Source organism: Urocitellus parryii, chromosome 2, assembly GCF_045843805.1.
Source record: "Urocitellus parryii isolate mUroPar1 chromosome 2, mUroPar1.hap1, whole genome shotgun sequence".
Lineage (NCBI taxonomy): Eukaryota > Metazoa > Chordata > Mammalia > Rodentia > Sciuridae > Urocitellus > Urocitellus parryii.
The window spans coordinates 169,160,216-169,179,903 of NC_135532.1; the positions used below are offsets into that span (position 1 = coordinate 169,160,216).

Sequence of the window (19,688 nt, forward strand, 5' to 3'; positions counted from 1 at the left end):
AAGGATAATAAAATTCTTGTCAAAAACAAAATGCAAGAAAGAAGATAAATCAACTAATATCATTAAAGTATTGAAAAGAAAAAAAATCCTGTCAATTAGAATTCTATAGTTTGCAAAATATCTTTAATAAGGTCAAGATAAAGATGACTTCAGTCATACAAGAGTTATAAGAACCAGTCATAACATACATACACACAAACACATAAGAACACACCCATACCCACACATAAAAGTCAAAGGGAGTTCATTAGGCAGAATCAGACCAGATGGAAATTTGAAGGCAGGGTTTGGCAAATTTTAGAGGCCTTCCACACTTGTTTCAGTAAATAAAATTTCATGGAACACAGCTACAATCATTTGTTTACTCTTACTCTTCTGTTCTTGCTCTGCAACAGCAGAATTTAACTGCAACCAAGACTGTATTCTCCACAAAGCTTAAAACATTTAGTATTTGATCCTTCACTGAGAAGATTGCCAGCTACTGATTTATCCCCAAAGAATGAAAAATGTCAGAAATGGTAACTGCAATAATGGCTAAATTTACTTTCTTGTTATCTGAATTGCCTTAAAAGATTAGAAAAAGACCCTTTATTTGCAGTGGCCAAAAACACAACACTTCAAAACTGTCCATCAGTAAGTGAGTAAATGGCATGTTCAAGGTACTCAACAATACAACGGAATGATTTTTCAAATGGAATAGACTGACTCTCAAAATACGTATGCTGAGTGAAAGAAGCCAAAAATAAATAAATAACAAAGAAAAATTCTAAAAAAATTAAAGCTTTAATGACAGAAAACAGATCAGAGGTTTCCTGGGTTGGGTGAGATTAAAAGGGGGCAGAATAAAACTTTTGGAGATGATGAGTATGTTCATTTTTTTCATAGTGGTGAAGGCTTTGTGTGTTACATACAGGTTAAAACTTGTCAAATTGTATATTTCAAAGGTGTACAGACTACTATATATAAAATATGTCTCTGGATCTGTCCAAAGGGAGAAAGGTCAATAAATGAAAATAAAATATGAAAGATTCACATGAATATATGATAAAAATTGTTCTGAAAATGTTAGCAAATCAAATTCAATAATAGATGAAAAGTATAATGTTTCATGACCAGGTGAGGTTTATTCCAATGATGTAACATTGTCTTAATATTAAATAATTGAATTACTAAGTGAATAAAAGAAAATAATCTATATGGTCATTTCAATAAATGTAGAAAAAGCATTTGACAAAATTGAATACCAATTCTAAGTGAAATAGGAATAGAAGGGAATATGTCCTCAAATTAAAAAAGGACATTTATGAAAAATCTACAACAGCTGGTAAATGGATGAAAATGAGAGAACATCATGTTTAGTGAAATAAGCCAGATTCAAAAAAAATAAGGATTGAATGTTCTGTTTGATAGAGCAAAATAAGAAGAAAAAAGGGAAGGGGAATCCCATGAAATAGAAGGGAGGTCAGTGGAAGAAGATAGAGGGAGAGGAAAAGGGGAAGAACAGCGGAATGAAATTGACCAAATTATGCTATATACATAATGAATATACCACAGTGAATTTCAACTTTAAGTATATCTATAAAGCATCATTTAGAAAAAACCATAAATAAATAGAAAGAAGACCAGTAGAGGAAAGGGAACAGGAAGAGGGAGAAGGGGAGAGAAAGGAAATAGCAGGGACTGAAGTGGAGCAAATTATATTGTATGCATATGATTATGTCAAAAAATGAATCCCACCATGATGTATAACTATGATGCACTAATAAAAATATTTAAAAATATTAGGAACAATTCTATTAAATAGTGAATGAAGGTATAAAGATTAGAAAAAAGTAAAACGTCTTTATTTTTAAATGACATGATTATTTATGTAGCAAATTATAACAAAGCTACAAAAACGTATCAGAATTAATAAAATAAACTTATCAAGTTCATAGACTGGAAGGCTAATAAAATTCAATTATATACTTACATATTAGCATTCAGTTAGAAAATAAAATTAAAATAATTTCATCTAAAAATAACATAAAATCTGAACTATTTTAAAATAAATTTTGAAAGGTGTACTACTTTTCCAATGAAAACTATAAAACACTGCTAAAACAAAGTAAAGATCTAAATAGTGAAGAGATACACTATATTCATAAAAGTTCAGTAGTGTTAAGATGTCAATTCTCAAACTAATCAAAAGATAATGCTAATACAATGCTAATTCAAAATTCCAACTGGACTCTTTAAAAAATAGGATTTGAAAAGCTGAACATATGATTTATGTGGAAATGTAAAGAACCTGGAATAATCTAAGCAATCTTGAAAAGAACAAAGTTGGAGGACTTTAATACCTGACTTCAAGACAAACTATAGTAACGAAGCCAGTGTAACACTGGCTTAAGGACTGAAAAAAGATCATGAAACAGAATAGAAAGTTCATATGTGGACCTATTAATCTTTAATTTTCATTAAAGTTACCCAAATAACAGAATGAGGAAAGTCTCTTCAAGAAATGGTACAATAATAATTGGTATCCATATGAGAAAAAAAAAACTCAACCAAAAAACCTCTGAACACCATACACAAGAATTTATGTAAGGTTCAGACACTTAACTGTGAAAGCTAGAACCATAAATTTGTGGAATAAGACATAAGAGAGTATCTTTATGATTTAGCTCTAAGAAAAGTGGGGCTGGGGTTGTGGCTCAGTGGGCAGAGTGCTTGCCTAGCATGCATGAAGCACTGAGTTTGATCCCTGGCACCACATAAAAAATATGCAAATTAAATAAAGGTATTGGTTCATCTACAACTAAAAAAAATAAAAATTAAGAAAAGGTTTCTTAGAACACAGAAATCCAAAACTGATAAGTAACAGACTTCATCAAAATTTTAAAATGTAGGTTAATTCAAATTCATTGCTATGAAAATGAATAGACAAGACACAATATGGGACAAACTTTTACCAAACATATTTGATAACTGATTAATATTTGGAATATATAAATTATTCCTACAACTTGATAATAAAAAAATAAATAACTTGATTTTAAAACTAGGATCATTACTTGAACAGACACTTTACCAGAAGAAGATACACAAAATAGCCACATCATTTAGAAATATAAACTCATAGAATGGCTAAAATTTTAAAGGATGACATTACCAAATCTGGAAGAAAATATGGAGCAACTAGAACTTTTATATAATGAAGGTGGAATATAAAATGGAACAATCACTTTGGGAAAAGATCTGGTAGTTCTTTAAAAATATAAATACATATGTACTCTATGGCCCAGCAAATCTTCAACTAGTATTTACTGAAGATAAAATGAAAACATATGTCTACACAAATAGTGTGAGAATGATCATGGTAGCACAATTTACAATAGTCAAAGCATGAAAATGCCTAAGTGTCCATCAATAGGAAAGTGCAGTACAGGGCTGGGGATGTGGTTCAAGCGGTAGCGTGCTCGCCTGGCATGCGTGCGGCCCAGGTTCGATCCTCAGCACCACATACAAACAAAGATGTTGTGCCCGCCAATAACTAAAAAATAAATATTAAAATTCTCTCTCTCTCTCTCTCTCTCTTAAAAAAAAAGAAAGAAAGTGCAGTACAATCACACGAGAGGAAAACATATTATATTCATAAGATAGACCATTTCTCAGCAACACAAAACAAATTATGATACATGCGACAATACGGATGGATCTCAAAATATGTTACGTGAAAGGTTTACACAATAAAGCACATATTGTATGATTATATGATGTTATAAATAGACAAAATTAATATATGGTAAAAACCAAAACAAAAACAGTAGTTGACTCTGGAGAAGGGCAGAGTTGACTACAAAAGAGTATGAGGAGCCAGGCACAGTGGTGCACACCTTTAATCCCAGCGGCTTGGGAGGCTGAGGCAGGAGGACTAAAAGTTCAAAGCCAGTCTCAGCAATTGCCAGGTGCTAAGCAACCCAGTGAGACCCTGTCTCTAAATAAAATATAAAATAGGGCTGGGGATGTGGTTTTGTGGTCAAGGGTCCCTGAGTTCAATCTCTGGTATCCTCCCAAAAAGTAAAAATAAGAAAGAATATGAGGATACTTTGTGGGGTGATGGTAACAAGGTATATCTTAGTAAGAATCTGAGTAACATAGGTGTACACATTTGACATAACTCAATGGCACCTTAAGATTTATGCATATAATAGCTTGTAAATTTTACTTCAAAAGAAAAAGAATTTTCTCAACTAGTATACCTCAACTATAAATAAATATTGAAATCTGGTCAATGATTTGCATGCTAAGATATTTAGAGATATATGTGCTGATTATTTTATACTATGAAATGTGTAAGAAATTAAGATGAATTGATGGACAAATAAATAGATAAATGGACAGTAAAGCAAATGGGATAATGGAAGAGATTGGAAAGCATAGGTGCTAGAAACTATAGATGCAAAAAATGTTTTTTTATTGGTGCATGTTACTGCCCAGGGACCACAGGACTCTGTTGCTGTATAGTTCTATCAGTTTGAAAGGGTATCATCTTATATGGAGGTGGATTAACCCAGTTATCCCAGCTTGGCACTAGTCAATTAGGAACATCCAACTAATTTGCCTTGTTGTCATATTTATGCTCAATAAGCAGCCATCTGGTGATTATAATCTGGCTTTTTATAGAGATTTTTGTAAAAGTAAGGGAAAATATATTGGTTAATCAGCAATTATTTGGCAAGTAATTTTTTTCTGATAAATTTAATGGGAGCAATACAATTTTTATAAAACACATAAGTTTGATTATATTGACTTATATACGTTAACCCTGAAAAAAGTTCAGCCTACCAAAAACAAAGCTGACTTCTGAACTGGGAAAATTGATTATAAAAACAAAAATAATAATTCATCTCCAATACAAATTTTTAAGGCCTCAGAATCAGAAGGGCTCCTGAGATTATAGAGTTTGTTACTTACATTCTCATCATTCATCATGGAGACACTGTGTTAATGCTTTTCATGATTCATTTCATATAGAATCATCTCCCAAAAAAGCATCTTACCAGGAAGAAAAGACAGGTTTATGATGCTGTTTGTTCCAGAGCAGAGATGCAGCAAAAACAAACAGATCATATTCATAAGAAATTCACATTTCATTACCTGTGTGCCCTCATCAGAAATATCTGGGAAAGAAGTCTGTGATGCAATTTCATGTTTTTGAAAGGTTGGTTTATTTAGAAATTGGTTAATTTCTTCAGATTTTTGCTGGAGTTGATCTATGAAAAAGAAAAAAATAAAACAAATAGAAGTTCTATCTGCTTCAAGTCTGAAATTTATTATTTAAAGTTATTATCTTCTAAGGATACATCATATACTGTTTACTAGGTTCAGTGACCTTGATTACAACTGTGATGCTAAGGGCATTTTAAAAAACTGTCAATGTTCTTAAGGACAAAAGGCAGTAAAACTACTTCCTTCAAAGGTAAAATAAAATAGACCTAAGCATTTTTTTTAAAGTTTATTTTTCCTTTCCTTGTGAAAATGACTTTTGTATTTCATATTTTATCTCCTTCACTCTCTACTTAAGTGTTATTGGTCCCTTCAAGATCCCATGGGAAAAGTTTATAAACTTGAACCTGGTTTAGATAAGAGAACAGCATGCTCATGTAACCATGTTATCATGTAATGCTTTCTTGGCTGATACTCAGCTCTTCAATACAAATTGTCAATGTAGATCTTTCTAAAATCTTTCCTTCTATGATTGTTAACCAATCAGTAGAGGTTATAATTTGGGGAAAAGGACTAGTAAGATAGATTACCAGTATTGGGAGTTTCACTTTTTAATATAAACTTCTAAAATGTTCAAAATTTTAGAAACATGTATTTGTTTTTTGCTTTTTAAAATTAATTTGTATTGGTGCATTATAGTTATACCTAATAGTGGGATTCATTATGTCATTATGTGCATATGTAACAATTTGCTTAAATGCATTACTTTTAAAACAAAGATGCCTAAAAGGTTTTCTTTGTACTTTCTTAAAGGATAAAAGTTTTTTCTTTAAAAGAAAATTTTACCTGTAGGAAAAGGATTGAGATTCACATTTGAAATTAAAAATGACTCCATACAATTTAGTTCCCCTACCTATGTACTTAGATCTGGCCTGAGTTTCCCACAAACGAATTCAAATGCTACCCCCTTTTAGATCACAGTCATGTTTCACACAGCATGCTGTTTAATATCTGAAACATCATTATCACTAGTTATTAGTACAGGAATTATAATTATAATATTAAGAAAGATTATTACTGAAGTCGGTGGCAGGAAAAAATGCAACAAACAGTTCAAAAGTGAAGTCTTTGCTAACCCTACTGATTCATATGGTTTGAGCAAAAAATATCATTAACACATCTCTGAGTATAAGAAGTATAAGCCACTAAAGTGCTAGAGATATGAACTTTAATAGCAATAAAACACTAACCTTCCAGCTGTTGAATGATCTGGGCTGACTTAACTGCCTGCTCATTCTTATCTTGGAGAAGTTTTAAATTTTCATCCTTTAGAGCATCACAGGCAGATTGTAGCTCTTGCTCAGTCTTTTGAAGATTCAAAATGCAAACAGTCTTCTCTTCTATTTCTGCTTTGTACTTCTGCTCCAAAGCAAAATATTGAGACTCCAGTTCAGTCTGGACTTGGCCTGCTTGTTCAATCTGTCCCATAAGGTGTTGCACCTCTTCCTGCAGGTTATGAAAGGATAATTTTCTCTCTGCCATTTCAAGTTCCATCTTTTCCTTCAGAACCGTGGACTCTCGTCTTTCTATTTCCATAGTGTTCCTTAAAATATTATGTTCACTTTCCATCTGCTGTAACTGCTGAGAGAGACTCTAAGAAAAAAGATAAAAGCCCATGAGCCATAAATATATTCTTTCATTTCAATGAGCATAGTCAAGTGCTTCTTCTACATGAAGGATGGCGCTAGGCACTTAAGAGACCAAACCTACTGGCTAAAGACCCTATATTTTTGCTTCTAGATACTTTTGATAGTTTGTACTCACATATCTTTTATTTTCTGCCTCTCCTATTAGAAAATAAGTACCATAGGAAATGAACTTTGTCTATTTTATTTTTATTGATCTCTAGCACTTAGCACAGTATATGCATAGAGTGGTACCTGATAAATACTGAATGAATCAATGAATCCAGTCACTTCCCTCAAGAAACTCAGAGTGCAAGGACACTGACATCTATAGAAAAGTATAATACAAAATATTAAAGGCCATGAGAAGGTATACTTAAAGGTATTAATATGAGCAGAGAAGAAGGATGGGTTAGGGTAGCCTTCTTAAAAGAGAGCCACCTAATGTTAAGATTTAAATAGTGAGGACTCAACCAGGTAAGTGGGCACTAAAAGAGAGTACCTTCAGAGAAACAGGACAAGAAAAGCAGAGAGGCAAAGAAAAACAGGGTTATCAATGATGTTTGAAATTTGTAGCAGGTAAAACTTTAGTAAGAAAAGGTAGGAGTCAAATCATAAGTATCTTTACACACTACATTATTAAGGGACTTTGAATTTCTTCTTTTAAGTAATGAAGCGCTCTGGTCAGAAATGATTTTTGGAGACATCTCCCTGATTGACAAAATAAAAGATATAATGAGGGACAGGAAGGAGAACAGAGGCAGAGAAAATCCTGTCATGCAAAAATGTTGAGCCAGAACTAGTCTACTGGTATTACTAATAAAGAGAATTCAAGAATTATTTAAGAGGTAAAAATCAAGAAACTTAATAATCATTTAAAAAAATTTGTTTAGTGTTGGAGATTGAACCCAGGAGTGCTTTACCACTGAGCTCCATCCTCAGAGTCCTTTTTATTTTTTACTTTTAAGACAGGGTCTTGCTAAGTTGCTGAGGCTGGCCTTGAACTTGCAATCCTCCTGCCTCAACTTCTGAGTGGCTGGGTTTACAGGTGTGTGCCTCTTGGTGCTTGCTAATTAATTAACTGTAGGGGTTAACGAACAAGGAGGGGGGAAAAAGCCTAATGAGTTTTATTATTTCAGGTAAATGGCCCATTAAGAGAGGAAATATGCCATATGATCATCTCAATAGATGCAGAAAAAGCATTCGACAAAGTACAGCATCCCTTTATGTTCAAAACGCTAGAAAAATTAGGGATAACAGGATCATACCTCAACATTGTAAAAGCAATCTATGATAAGCCACAGGCCAGCATCATTCTGAATGGAGAAAAATTGAAGGCATTCCCTCTAAGATCTGGTACAAGACAGGGATGCCCTCTCTCACCACTTCTGTTCAACATAGTCCTCGAAACACTGGCCAGAGCAATTAGACAGTCAAAAGAAATTAAAGGCATAAAAATAGGAAAAGAAGAACTTAAATTATCACTATTTGCAGATGATATGATTCTATACCTAGCAGACCCAAAAGGGTCTACAAAGAAGCTATTAGAGCTAATAAATGAATTCAGCAAAGTGGCAGGATATAAGATCAACACGCATAAATCAAAGGCATTCCTGTATATCAGCGACAAATCCTCTGAAACGGAAATGAGGACAACTACTCCATTCACAATATCCCCCCAAAAAATAAAATACTTGGGAATCAACCTAACAAAAGAGGTGAAAGATTTATACAATGAAAATTACAGAACCCTAAAGAAAGACATAGAAGAAGACCTTAGAAGATGGAAAAACATACCCTGCTCATGGATAGGCAGAACTAACATCATCAAAATGGCGATATTACCAAAAGTTCTCTATAAGTTCAATGCAATGCCAATCAAAATCCCAACAGCATATCTTGTAGAAATAGATAAAAGAATCATGAAATTCATATGGAATAATAAAAGACCCAGAATAGCAAAAACAATACTAAGCAGGAAGTGTGAATCAGGCGGTATAGCGATTCCAGATCTCAAACTATACTACAGAGCAATAGTAACAAAAACAGCATGGTACTGGTACCAAAACAGGCGGGTGGACCAATGGTACAGAATAGAGGACACAGTAACCAATCCACAAAACTACAACTATCTTATTTTTGATAAAGGGGCTAAAAGCATGCAATGGAGGAAGGATAGCATCTTCAACAAATGGTGCTGGGAAAACTGGAAATCCATTTGCACCAAAATGAATCTGAATCCCTATCTCTCGCCGTGCACAAAAGTTAACTCAAAATGGATCAAGGAGCTTGATATTAAATCAGAGACATGGCATCTGATAGAAGAAAAAGTTGGTTATGATCTACACGCTGTGGGATCGGGCTCCAAATTCCTCAATAGGACACCCATAGCGCTAGAGTTAACAAATAGAATCAACAAATGGGACTTACTCAAACTAAAAAGTTTTTTCTCAGCAAAAGAAACAATAAGAGAGATAAATAGGGAGCCTACATCCTGGGAACAAATCTTTACTCCACACACTTCAGATAGAGCCCTAATAACCAGAATATACAAAGAACTCAAAAAATTAGACAATAAGATAACAAATAACCCAATCAATAAATGGGCCAAGGACCTGAACAAACACTTCTCAGAGGAGGACATACAATCAATCAACAAGTACATGAAAAAATGCTCACCATCGCTAGCAGTCAGAGAAATGCAAATCATAACTACCCTAAGATACCATCTCACTCCAGTAAGACTGGCAGCCATTAGGAAGTCAAACAACAATAAGTGCTGGAGAGGATGCGGGGAAAAGGGCACTCTTGTTCATTGCTGGTGGGACTGCAAATTGGTGCAGCCAATTTGGAAAGCAGTATGGAGATTTCTCGGAAAGCTGGGAATGGAACCACCATATGACCCAGCTATTCCCCTTCTCGGTCTATTCCCTAAAGCCCTAACAAGAGCATGCTACAGGGACACTGCTACATCGATGTTCATAGCAGCTCAATTCACGATAGCAAGACTGTGGAACCAGCCTAGATGCCCTTCAATAGATGAATGGATAAAAAAAATGTGGCATTTATACACTATGGAGTATTACTCTGCATTAAAAAATGACAAAATTATAGAATTTGGAGGGAAATGGATGGCATTAGAGCAGATTATGCTAAGTGAAGCTAGTCAATCTTTAAAAAACAAATACCAAATGACTCCTTTGATATAAGGGGTGTAAACAAGTACAGGGTAGGGACGAAGAGCTTGAGAAGAATATTTACAGTAAACAGGGATGAGAGGTGGGAGGGAAAGGGAGTGAGAAGGGAAATTGCATGGAAATGGAAGGCGATCCTCAGGGTTATACAAAATGTCATATAAGAGGTAAGGAGGGGTAAGTCAAGAGAATACAAATGGAAGACATGATTTACAGTAGAAGGGGTAGAGAGAGAAAAGGGGAGGGGAGGGGAGGGGAGGGGGGATAGTAGACAATAGGACAGACAGCAGAATACATCAGACACTAGAAAGGCAATATGTCAATCAATGGAAGGGTAACTGATGTGATACAGCAATTTGTATACGGGGTAAAAGCGGGAGTTCATAATCCACTTGAATCAAACCGTGTAATATGATGTATTAAGAACTATGTAATGTTATGAACGACCAATAAAAAAAAATTAAAAATAATTAAAAAAAAAAAAAAAGAGAGAGGAAATATGATAAAAAAGGTTTTCTTTGGTTTTTGTTTGTTTTTAATATATTTTTATTTTTGATTGACATATAGTAATTATATATAGTTATAGGATACAATGTGACAATTCAATATATATATATATATATATATATATATATATATATATACACACACACACACATACACACAATATGTAATGACCAGATCAAGGTAATGGTCATACCTATCACCTCAGGGATCACTGAGGGATTTGTGTGATACCCACCATATTGGAAGGGAACTGGATATATATCAAATACACTGGGAAGATAAAATTTTGGAGATATTAGTGGCACTAGGGATGCAGTCTTAACATCTACCATGAGAGGGAAAGTGAAAAGAATGCATTTAGTGACAATATCGGACTGAGTCTAATATACTGGGAAACACAGTTAAATGGGTAGGAAAACGAAAAGAAGTCAATGAAGTAAAAACAAACAGAAAAGCTCCAGAAATGTAGGAAAAGAACCAACATAATGCCAAGTTCTAACAGACAAGGGAATGAAAAACTTCAAGGAATAAGTAATTAATAGTAACAAATATTACAGAAGTGTTTTATGACTTTAGAATGATTTCTATAGAATCACAATAATTTTAGCTATTACACATAAGTATGTGCTAAACACTGTCTTAAATACTTTTACTATTTCAGGTGATCCTGTGTTATGCCCATAATATAAATACTTTTATCCCCATTTTACCAATCTGAAGCCTACCAAATTGGTTTGGGGCACGTATGAGTTCTCATGCCTGAACTTCTTCATTTTACGAAATGTAAATGATAAGAATATCTATTATATAGGGTTGTTATATAGAGGATTCATAGTACAACTAATATGTAATTTGCCAGAAGATATACAGATGTAATTATTTTGTGTGTGATGCCTAAAAAGTGGCACAACTAGAATTTAAACTTCATTATCTAATGGCAGTCTGAGAGGGGATTTGGGGTCAGGACATGGGTTTTATGAGGATGAAAGGAAGGGGAACATGTTTCTAAGCAAGGGAGAAATCCTGCCTCAAGAAAGAGAGTTGAAGACTAGGAGACAGGATTGGTTGACTTTCTCCAGCAGCATGTAGCGCCCAAATGAACAAGCAGAGAATGTGGGCTATAGCACCAATTCTGCATTATGATTTGACTACTTGCATGTTATACAACAAGGAATCTAATGTCTGTAAAGTCCAAATGGTCAAGCATGGGTCCAAAGAGGAAAGAGAGAGGCAAAAGAAGAAGCACGCTGGAGGAACAAAGTGGAAAGATCCTTGGTTCTTAACAAGAATGAAGATCAGGACAGTATGAGAAAGGAAATGACAGGATGCATTATAATCAGGGAACAGGATACTTGTATTTTTAAGATTTTAGAATATCAAAATCCTTGATCATCTTTAGATTCAAGGGAATATTACATAATGAGATTACTTCAATCCAACTGACAAAATCAGGCAAAGAAGAGACGATATATAATGCACAAGAATTCATTTAAGACAGCAAAGGGGAAAGGTGATCAAAAAGGAACTCACTAGAGGAAAATAGGACATTCTAGAGAAAGTAGGACTCTGGACCTAAAATGAAAAGAGCAACAATAATGATGTGGAATGTAAGCTCCACAAGGTGGAGAACTGTATTTGTTTTGCTCGTCATTATACCACCACCACATAATCAGATATATTTACTTAAAGAAAAACCAAAAGGTACCCATTTTCTAAAGGCTTATAACAGGCTTTTTTCCCTTCTTCTTCTCTTTGGTACTAGAGATTGAACCAGAGGTACTTTATCACTGAGTTACATCATCAGTTCTTATTTATTTAATTTTAAGGCAGGGTCTCACTAAGTTGGTTAAGTCTACAACAGGCTTTTAGACCTGCTTCTTAGCAAATTAAAGTGGAAAACAATAGCCCCCTGGTAGGCAGTAAAGATCGCATAAGACAGTACCTGATTTCTCTGCTCAGCAGCAGTCAGTTCCTGCTGCAGCAAGTCCACTACCTGAGCACGGCCAGTCAGGGCTTCTTCATGCTCTTCAAGCTTCCTCTGCAGCATCTTCAATTTCTGTAAAAACATTTTAGACACAATGTGCTAACAAATGAGCACTATTATTTTTCTACCTTTCAAAATGTCATGTAGATTTATACATTTCAATTTCTTAATGTAGAAGATGATCAACTAAAGAGGGGACACCAGCATGCCATGCTCCCCATCCAGCAGCAACAAAGAATCTCCAAAATGTCTTCCCAGAGCTCAGACAACCACCGAAGTCAGAAATGAGCAAGTCCCTGAATTATAGAGCCTTCTGATAATTATAGGAAAATGACACATTTTAAAATCCACTTTCAAAATTACATAGTTCATGTCTTGTGCCTAAATAATATTGGTAACATGTATATCTCATCCACCAAAAATAACATTCTCTGCAGGCAAGAACCATTTCTCTTCTAGTTTCATGCACAGGGTAGGCACTTGAAAAATATGTGTTGAATACATGTATGCAAATAATGTTCTACTTAAACAAGTATTATATTCTGAAACTTTACTTAGTGGTACATTCTGAAAGATTGCTTAGAACTTGGAAGAAGTTGCAGTCAAAAACAATTAAAATAGATCAAACAACAAGTGCCACTGGAGTGCCTTTCAGTACCACACTATACTACACACTAAGTGAAAACAAATACCTTTGAGTTAGTAGATGGTGAATTCAAATACAATGAAGTCAATTTTCAAAATTTATTTAAGGAACATTTTAAAAAATACTGATAATAAAGGACTTCACAGTTTCAAAGTTCTCCTTTTTGTCTTCAATTTTTTCCAAGTTTAAAATTGACTTCATTGGTTTAAAGATATGAATCAGGTTTTTAATGCACGAAGGCAGCTGCAATTAGCCAAACCAAAGAAAAACCAAATTCTGACTACCACACATATTCCCCAATTAAACTCTGCTTTGGTGTTCTAACAACCTTATTAGAGGGGTAAATGGCAAAATAAGGGTAGGGAAAATAATGTGCAACAGAAGACAAAGACACCAAAAAGAAGCCAATAAGGAGCACACCAGGACCAAATGAAGAGCAGTGGGGAGGGGTAGTAGTTGAAATGCGGCTATGATGTCTTGATTAAATGTTAACTGAAATGACAGACATTCTACTACGTTTGAGCAACACACCTGTTGCATCTCTGTTTCCACATCTGCCTGGGTTACTAACTGAAGAAGCTCATCTTCATGAAGACGAACTTGTGTTTCAAAGCGGGCATCTTTCTCTCGGACCACCTGCTGCATGGAACTCAACTGAAGATACACACCAGAGAAACTATGCAAGTTATACTTCCGAGTATTTCGCAAAAAACTTACAGACTACTCTCCAAAGACAGACACTAAGAATTTACAGACAAGTTTTTCTAAATTCAGTTTTGAATGTCAAAGATGAGAATGCTGGAAGAGAGAAGGGCCTGGTGGTACTTTCAAATGAGAGGAAGTCTAGTATCAAATTCAGAAGTCCGTCTCAATAAAACTCTATTAGAAATTTATTTTCATGGGTGAAATGTTTTAAACATACAAGTATATTTTTGAAAAGTTCTCAAAGATTAGAACATTAAATATAAATTTAGACTTCTATTAAACTCTGGATACTTCTTTCAACATCACACTCATACTCAAAAATATTCAATGACATTCTCATGCCTTATAAGTAAAAATTCAATCTAATGTATCTTTTATTCAAGAGTCTCTATAATTGAAAATATAAATTTATCTTTCCAGTCTTATTTTCAAAGACTTGCTTCTACCAAAGAATTCAGTGTGCTTCCAAACCCATACCACCTTCGCAAACAGTTATTTTCAGATGACATTACTTACAGGCTTCTAGATCATGCTCATTTGGCCTTTAACAGGATGAAGTAGAAATAAATGAATGATTGTGAGCTGCTGGGCATCAGTGTTTTTGTTTGGCTTTAGGCTATGATGTCTATTCATTCTATGGTTGAACATGTTGACCAGATCTTAGTTTGCCCATTTTGCATTGGTCCTTTACCTATTGCTGATTTCTTAGTTGTAAAAACTTAACTTTGGCTCATTTCTTGATAGTTTAACAAAAAAAAAAACCCTTATGATTTTTTGATTATTGAAATTCTGACTTCATTATGAATTTGGAATTCTGTGTTTTAAGCATGCAGGCATGGAGTCTTTCCCTAGCCAAAGACAGCTAACTATCTTTTCCTTAAGTGTACTGGATATATATCTTCTCTGAGACTACTCACACTCTTCTCATGACTAGAATGCCTTTCTCCAGCTCTTATAGAATATTATCTATTCTCATGGTGTTGCTGAAATCCCAACTTTTCTATATAACTTTCCATAACTGTCATGCTTACAACATCTTTTACCTCTCAAAATAATTTGTTTGTAATGTTGCTTGCTTTGACATTTATTTGGAATTTCTTACATTATCATAAATCTGTTAATATAGTTATATATCTTGGCTTTCCATAATTTAAGCAAATTATAGGTAAAAATCATGTATTGTATTTCTCCATATGATATGATATGATATGTGTATGATACTACATAAAAAGGACATAATGAAAGCTAGTAAGATAAAATTAAGGATTTCAGTATATATAATTTTAATAATTTATATAACGACAGGTATTATGGTTTGGATGTGAGGTGTCCCCCAGAAGCTCACGTGTGAGACATGCAAGAAGGTTCAGAGGAGAAATGACTGGGTTTTAAGAGTCTTAACCCAATTAGTGATTTAATCCTGAAAGGGATTAACTGAGTGGTAGCTGAAGTGGTAGGGTATGGCTGGAAGAGGTGGGAATTGGAGTATGGTTTTGGGTATATTTTGTTATCTTCAGAGTGATATCTCTCTTTCTCTCCCTCTGCTTCTTGATCACCATAATGTGATCTCTCTCTCCCACCATGATGTTCTATCTCACCTCAAGCCCCAAGGAATGGAACCAGCCTTCTATGGACTAAGACCTCAGAAACCATGAGCCCTAAATAAACCTTCTCTCCTCTACAGTTATGCTGGTCGGGCCCTTTAGTCATAGGAGTAATAAAGCTGACTAAAACAATAGACCATTTATAAATAAAAAGGTACCACTAATAAAAAGTTACCAATATATCTGATGGGTAAGATTAGCTATGTGAAAAAGTACTTCATGGATAGAATGTGTTGAGTCAAAAGCATTCCCAAAGGAAAAATATGGGTGTGGGTGGTCAACTAAAAATTTAGAAAAATAGAGTTATGGATGTCAGTCTAAACAGTCAGGTCTTGCTGGCAGAAATAAATAAGATGAATGTCATATACTTCTGCTATTTAACAAGGAATCACATACCTACATAACTTTCTTATTACATGCCTACTAAGTAACTTTCTGATTATAATTTACCTTCCCACTAAGATTCTATTGTATGAAAAGAATGGACCTAATTATTTGTATTTCTTTTGGCTTATTAGTCTTTTTTGAACTTATTATAAAGCCCATTCCTAAGAGACCATGCTATTAAAATCAAGTATCTGGATCTGTGAAATTAATAAACAATCATCAATTAGCCTATGGCAAACACATCAAGGTAAACAACACTTTTTGAGAGTTTCTAGTGTTCCCTAATGACATACTTATGTACTTACCTAATTTCTTCTATTACCACACCCTTCTAATTTCTACTTTTAACACTCTAGCTACTATTCTTTTACCTACTAAAATTTAAAAAATAACTGTCTGAATTGACTTGCAATGTAAGAAATGGTGATGGATTGAAATATCATAACTTTTTATTCTAATAAAGGTACTTCTTTCCCCTACCTGTGCAGCTTGCTCTGCCTGTGTCTGGCTGAGCTGGGCTTGCAAAGTGCTAATGAGTTCCTCCTTCTCCTGGAGCTGTTGCTTCATCATTACAAATTCCTCCATTTCTGTAGAACTTTTATCAAACTGAAAATATAGAAGAATTAAAGTATTTATTTAAGCAAAAGGCTTAGCATTCTTAATTCTTTGACCTTCCTTTCTTATTTATCCTAAATGCCTACCATATTTCCTTCTAATTTCCACTTAACACAAAGAAGGAATTGCATTGTAAATTTAAAAAAGAAATTATCAAAAATTATTTGTCAGAAGAAGACAGAAGTGATAAAAAATTGTTTTCAATTTCTCTGCCTTACATAGAAAAAGACAGTAAACTAGACAGCAAAATAAAAAAAAAACATGGATAATATTTACAATAAAATTAGGAAGATAGTTCTACAAACCCTAAAACATAAAACATAAGGAAGTAAGGATAAGCCACTAAAATCTACAAGACCTGCATAGTATTAGAGTTTGCATAACAGGAAGAAGATGGAGGCAAAGTGACATCTGATGGCCCTGAGAACAGGAAAACTCCCAAATAGCCAAAAAGTATTGCTGGAATGGACAGCTGGCAAATTTTAGAATAGCAACAGGGCTTTTCCATTCTTTAATCTGAATAAATGCAAGGGATCCGTCCACAGTAAGGAGGACTAAAAGGGCTAGACGAATTTAGCCCCTCTGGTCTCTCAAAACTGACTCATCAGGGCTCCCTTCTAAGACCTAGACATACACTCTGAAGAAAATGCTCACTAATGAAATAAAAATTAAGCAAGGCTGGGGAATGCAGCTCAATCACAGAGTGCTTGCCTAGAATGTGTGAGGCCCAGCCTGGGTTCAATCCTCAGCACTGCACAAAAAAATCAAAAAATAAAAATTAAGAATAGGGATAATAGAAACAGAAAAAAGAGAATGGTATAATTCAGCACCAACTAACCTCATAAGGCTATAAAGGAATAAGAAATACAACTAATGTGAAAAATTTTTCTTCTTAATATTTAATTTTAACTAAATTTAAAACTAAAGTATAAATTATTTTTCAATAATTTTGTTTTGGTGTGACTATATTTACTTTATCTGTTGTATAGAATAAGATATTGTTGGGGGGTTGTTCAAGTGACAAGCATACATATATTTGGTATCAATACAATGATGCGGTTTCAATAGTTTTCTATACACCTATACAATATTGTGACATTACATAGGTAATAATTTGAATACTTAATGCAGATAGTTTGGGTAAATGGTTGATACCAAAATAAATCACAATTGGTAGTTAAATTGAAATATATACATTTATTATTAATTTAGTTATAACTAAATTATTTTTTCTAGTTCAAAAATCAGTATAGTTTAAAATGAAGGCAGACTACTGATGTATATATAATTCATTTGTTTTTATTTCTAAGAAGAATTCCAATATGTGGATATATTAGAGTTTGTTTCAATATTCACCTGGAGAGGAAAAAGTGAATTGCCTCCAGTGTTTTGTATTACAAATAAACCTATTCATATTGGATAGTGCTGATATAGACCAAAGTGAAAGGTGGGGGAAAGAAAGTCACAAATCTGACAAATCTACTTTGAACACAACACAAAAAGAACATATGAGCGAAGTCTATTATGTAAGAAAAGTTTTTCTAAAAAAGCCCCCTTCAGAAGTTCAGGAAAACTAATTTCACCCACACAAAAGGATATAAAGATCAAGGCCCAAATCCCATATGAAATTAGTATTTAAAAAGGCTAAGGAGAATAATATGCTTACAGGTGATAAAAAAAAAAATACCAGAAGCATGTTCAAAAAACAAGAAGAAATTGCTATCTATTTCAAAAGGAGTTAAAAATTAATAAAATTGTAAAGGACATGAAAGAAAAACATAAATCAGAATTAGAAGGGCTAGGGATATAGCTCAGTGATAAGCTCTTGCTTCACATGCTCAAAGCCCTGTTGATCCCCAGAATCACAGAACAACAATAAAAAAAGAATGAGAAAAACTAAAAAATGAGGTAATCAAACTCATGAAGTTGATATAAAAGAAAAAAACATTCCAGAATAGAAGAAAAAACAATACAAAATAGATTGCCTTGAGTGAAAAAAAAGAAGCTAGAAAAATTTTAAGGAAGAAAGAGATAAAAAGAAATTGGGAAAAGTGATAAATATTGTAGATAATCCAAGATCAAACACACAAACAACAGAAGTCCTCCAAAAGAAAACCAAGTAAGGAAAAACATCTAATACTTCAAACTATATAAATCAAGGAAACTTATGTAATAAACATGTGAACCACATATTCAAATAATATACTAGGTAGATACAAATATCAACCAAGAATGGCAAATACCCAAGCATATACTAATAAAATTACTAGACTTGGATGTAAGGGAGGAAAGGAAGGAGTTGGGGAGGGGAGGGAGGGGATGGAGGAGAGAAGGAGATAGGAAAGCAGGAAGGGATGGGACTGATAGACATATTGATAAATATATCATATAATAATGCATCCCTTGGGTTTTAGTGATTCATTAACCTTATGATCATGAGGTAACTCATACCCCTACCTGGGCAGCTTGTTCTGCCTCAGTAAGCCGGGCTTGCAAACTGCTAATTAGTTTCTCCTTCTCCTGGAGTTCATGTTTGATATTTTCCATTTTCATTTCTTCCTCTGTAGAACTTTTGTCATGCTGAAAATGCAACAGATAAAGTAATTCATTTAAAAACATTACAATTTTACAATATACACACACACACTATTTGCTCTTTACAACTACTAAACTATAATTTTATTAAACTCATGGGAGCAAGAAAAACCTAAAGTAATATTAGGGTTTTCCAGTTTTAGTATGGCCAAGTAGCTCCTACTAGATTCTCCCCCCTCCCCCAGAGATAAGCTATAAACTCTGGAAAATATAGAAAACATTATAAAGCAGGAAAAGATAGGAAGGAAGTTATACTTAGAAGTAGTAGCACTAAGCTTCCCATCTGACAGCTTAAGACTAAGAACCAGTCAGTGCCATGCAGGACTAAACTTAAATAGAAAATCCAATCTTGCTGCCTTGAAAAATCAAGGCCAGAGTCCAGAAAACTACAGCTGCTATTAAGTGAGGGTTAAAACATCAGAAAAAGGGCCTGCAGGGGAAATCCAAATCTTTCAACAATCTTTCCTTTTAAAAAAAAAAAAAAAAAAAAAAAAGATCTTTCTTAGACCCAGATTCGATTTCCTCACTGAATCCCCAAATGAACCTAATTCTGCT

The 19,688-nt window shown here is 33.9% G+C and overlaps 1 protein-coding gene across 4 annotated transcripts in view; it reads right to left on the reverse strand.

Moving 5' to 3' along the window:
- Positions 1–19,688, reverse strand: part of Golgb1 (golgin B1) — a 68,347-nt gene that overhangs the window by 37,497 nt on the left and 11,162 nt on the right. For 2 of the 4 annotated variants that reach the window (XM_077795348.1, XM_077795347.1), the window contains exons 5-10: positions 18,996–19,118; positions 16,404–16,529; positions 13,759–13,866; positions 12,540–12,653; positions 6,462–6,864; positions 5,143–5,258 (exon numbers count right to left, since the gene is read on the reverse strand). In XM_077795348.1, coding sequence (XP_077651474.1) covers positions 5,143–5,258; positions 6,462–6,864; positions 12,540–12,653; positions 13,759–13,866; positions 16,404–16,529; positions 18,996–19,118 — 990 coding nt within the window. Of the gene's footprint in view, positions 1–5,142; positions 5,259–6,461; positions 6,865–12,539; positions 12,654–13,758; positions 13,882–16,403; positions 16,530–18,995; positions 19,119–19,688 lie in introns of all 4 variants that reach the window. The other 2 variants (XM_077795346.1, XM_026393987.2) reach the window with 1 other exon arrangement.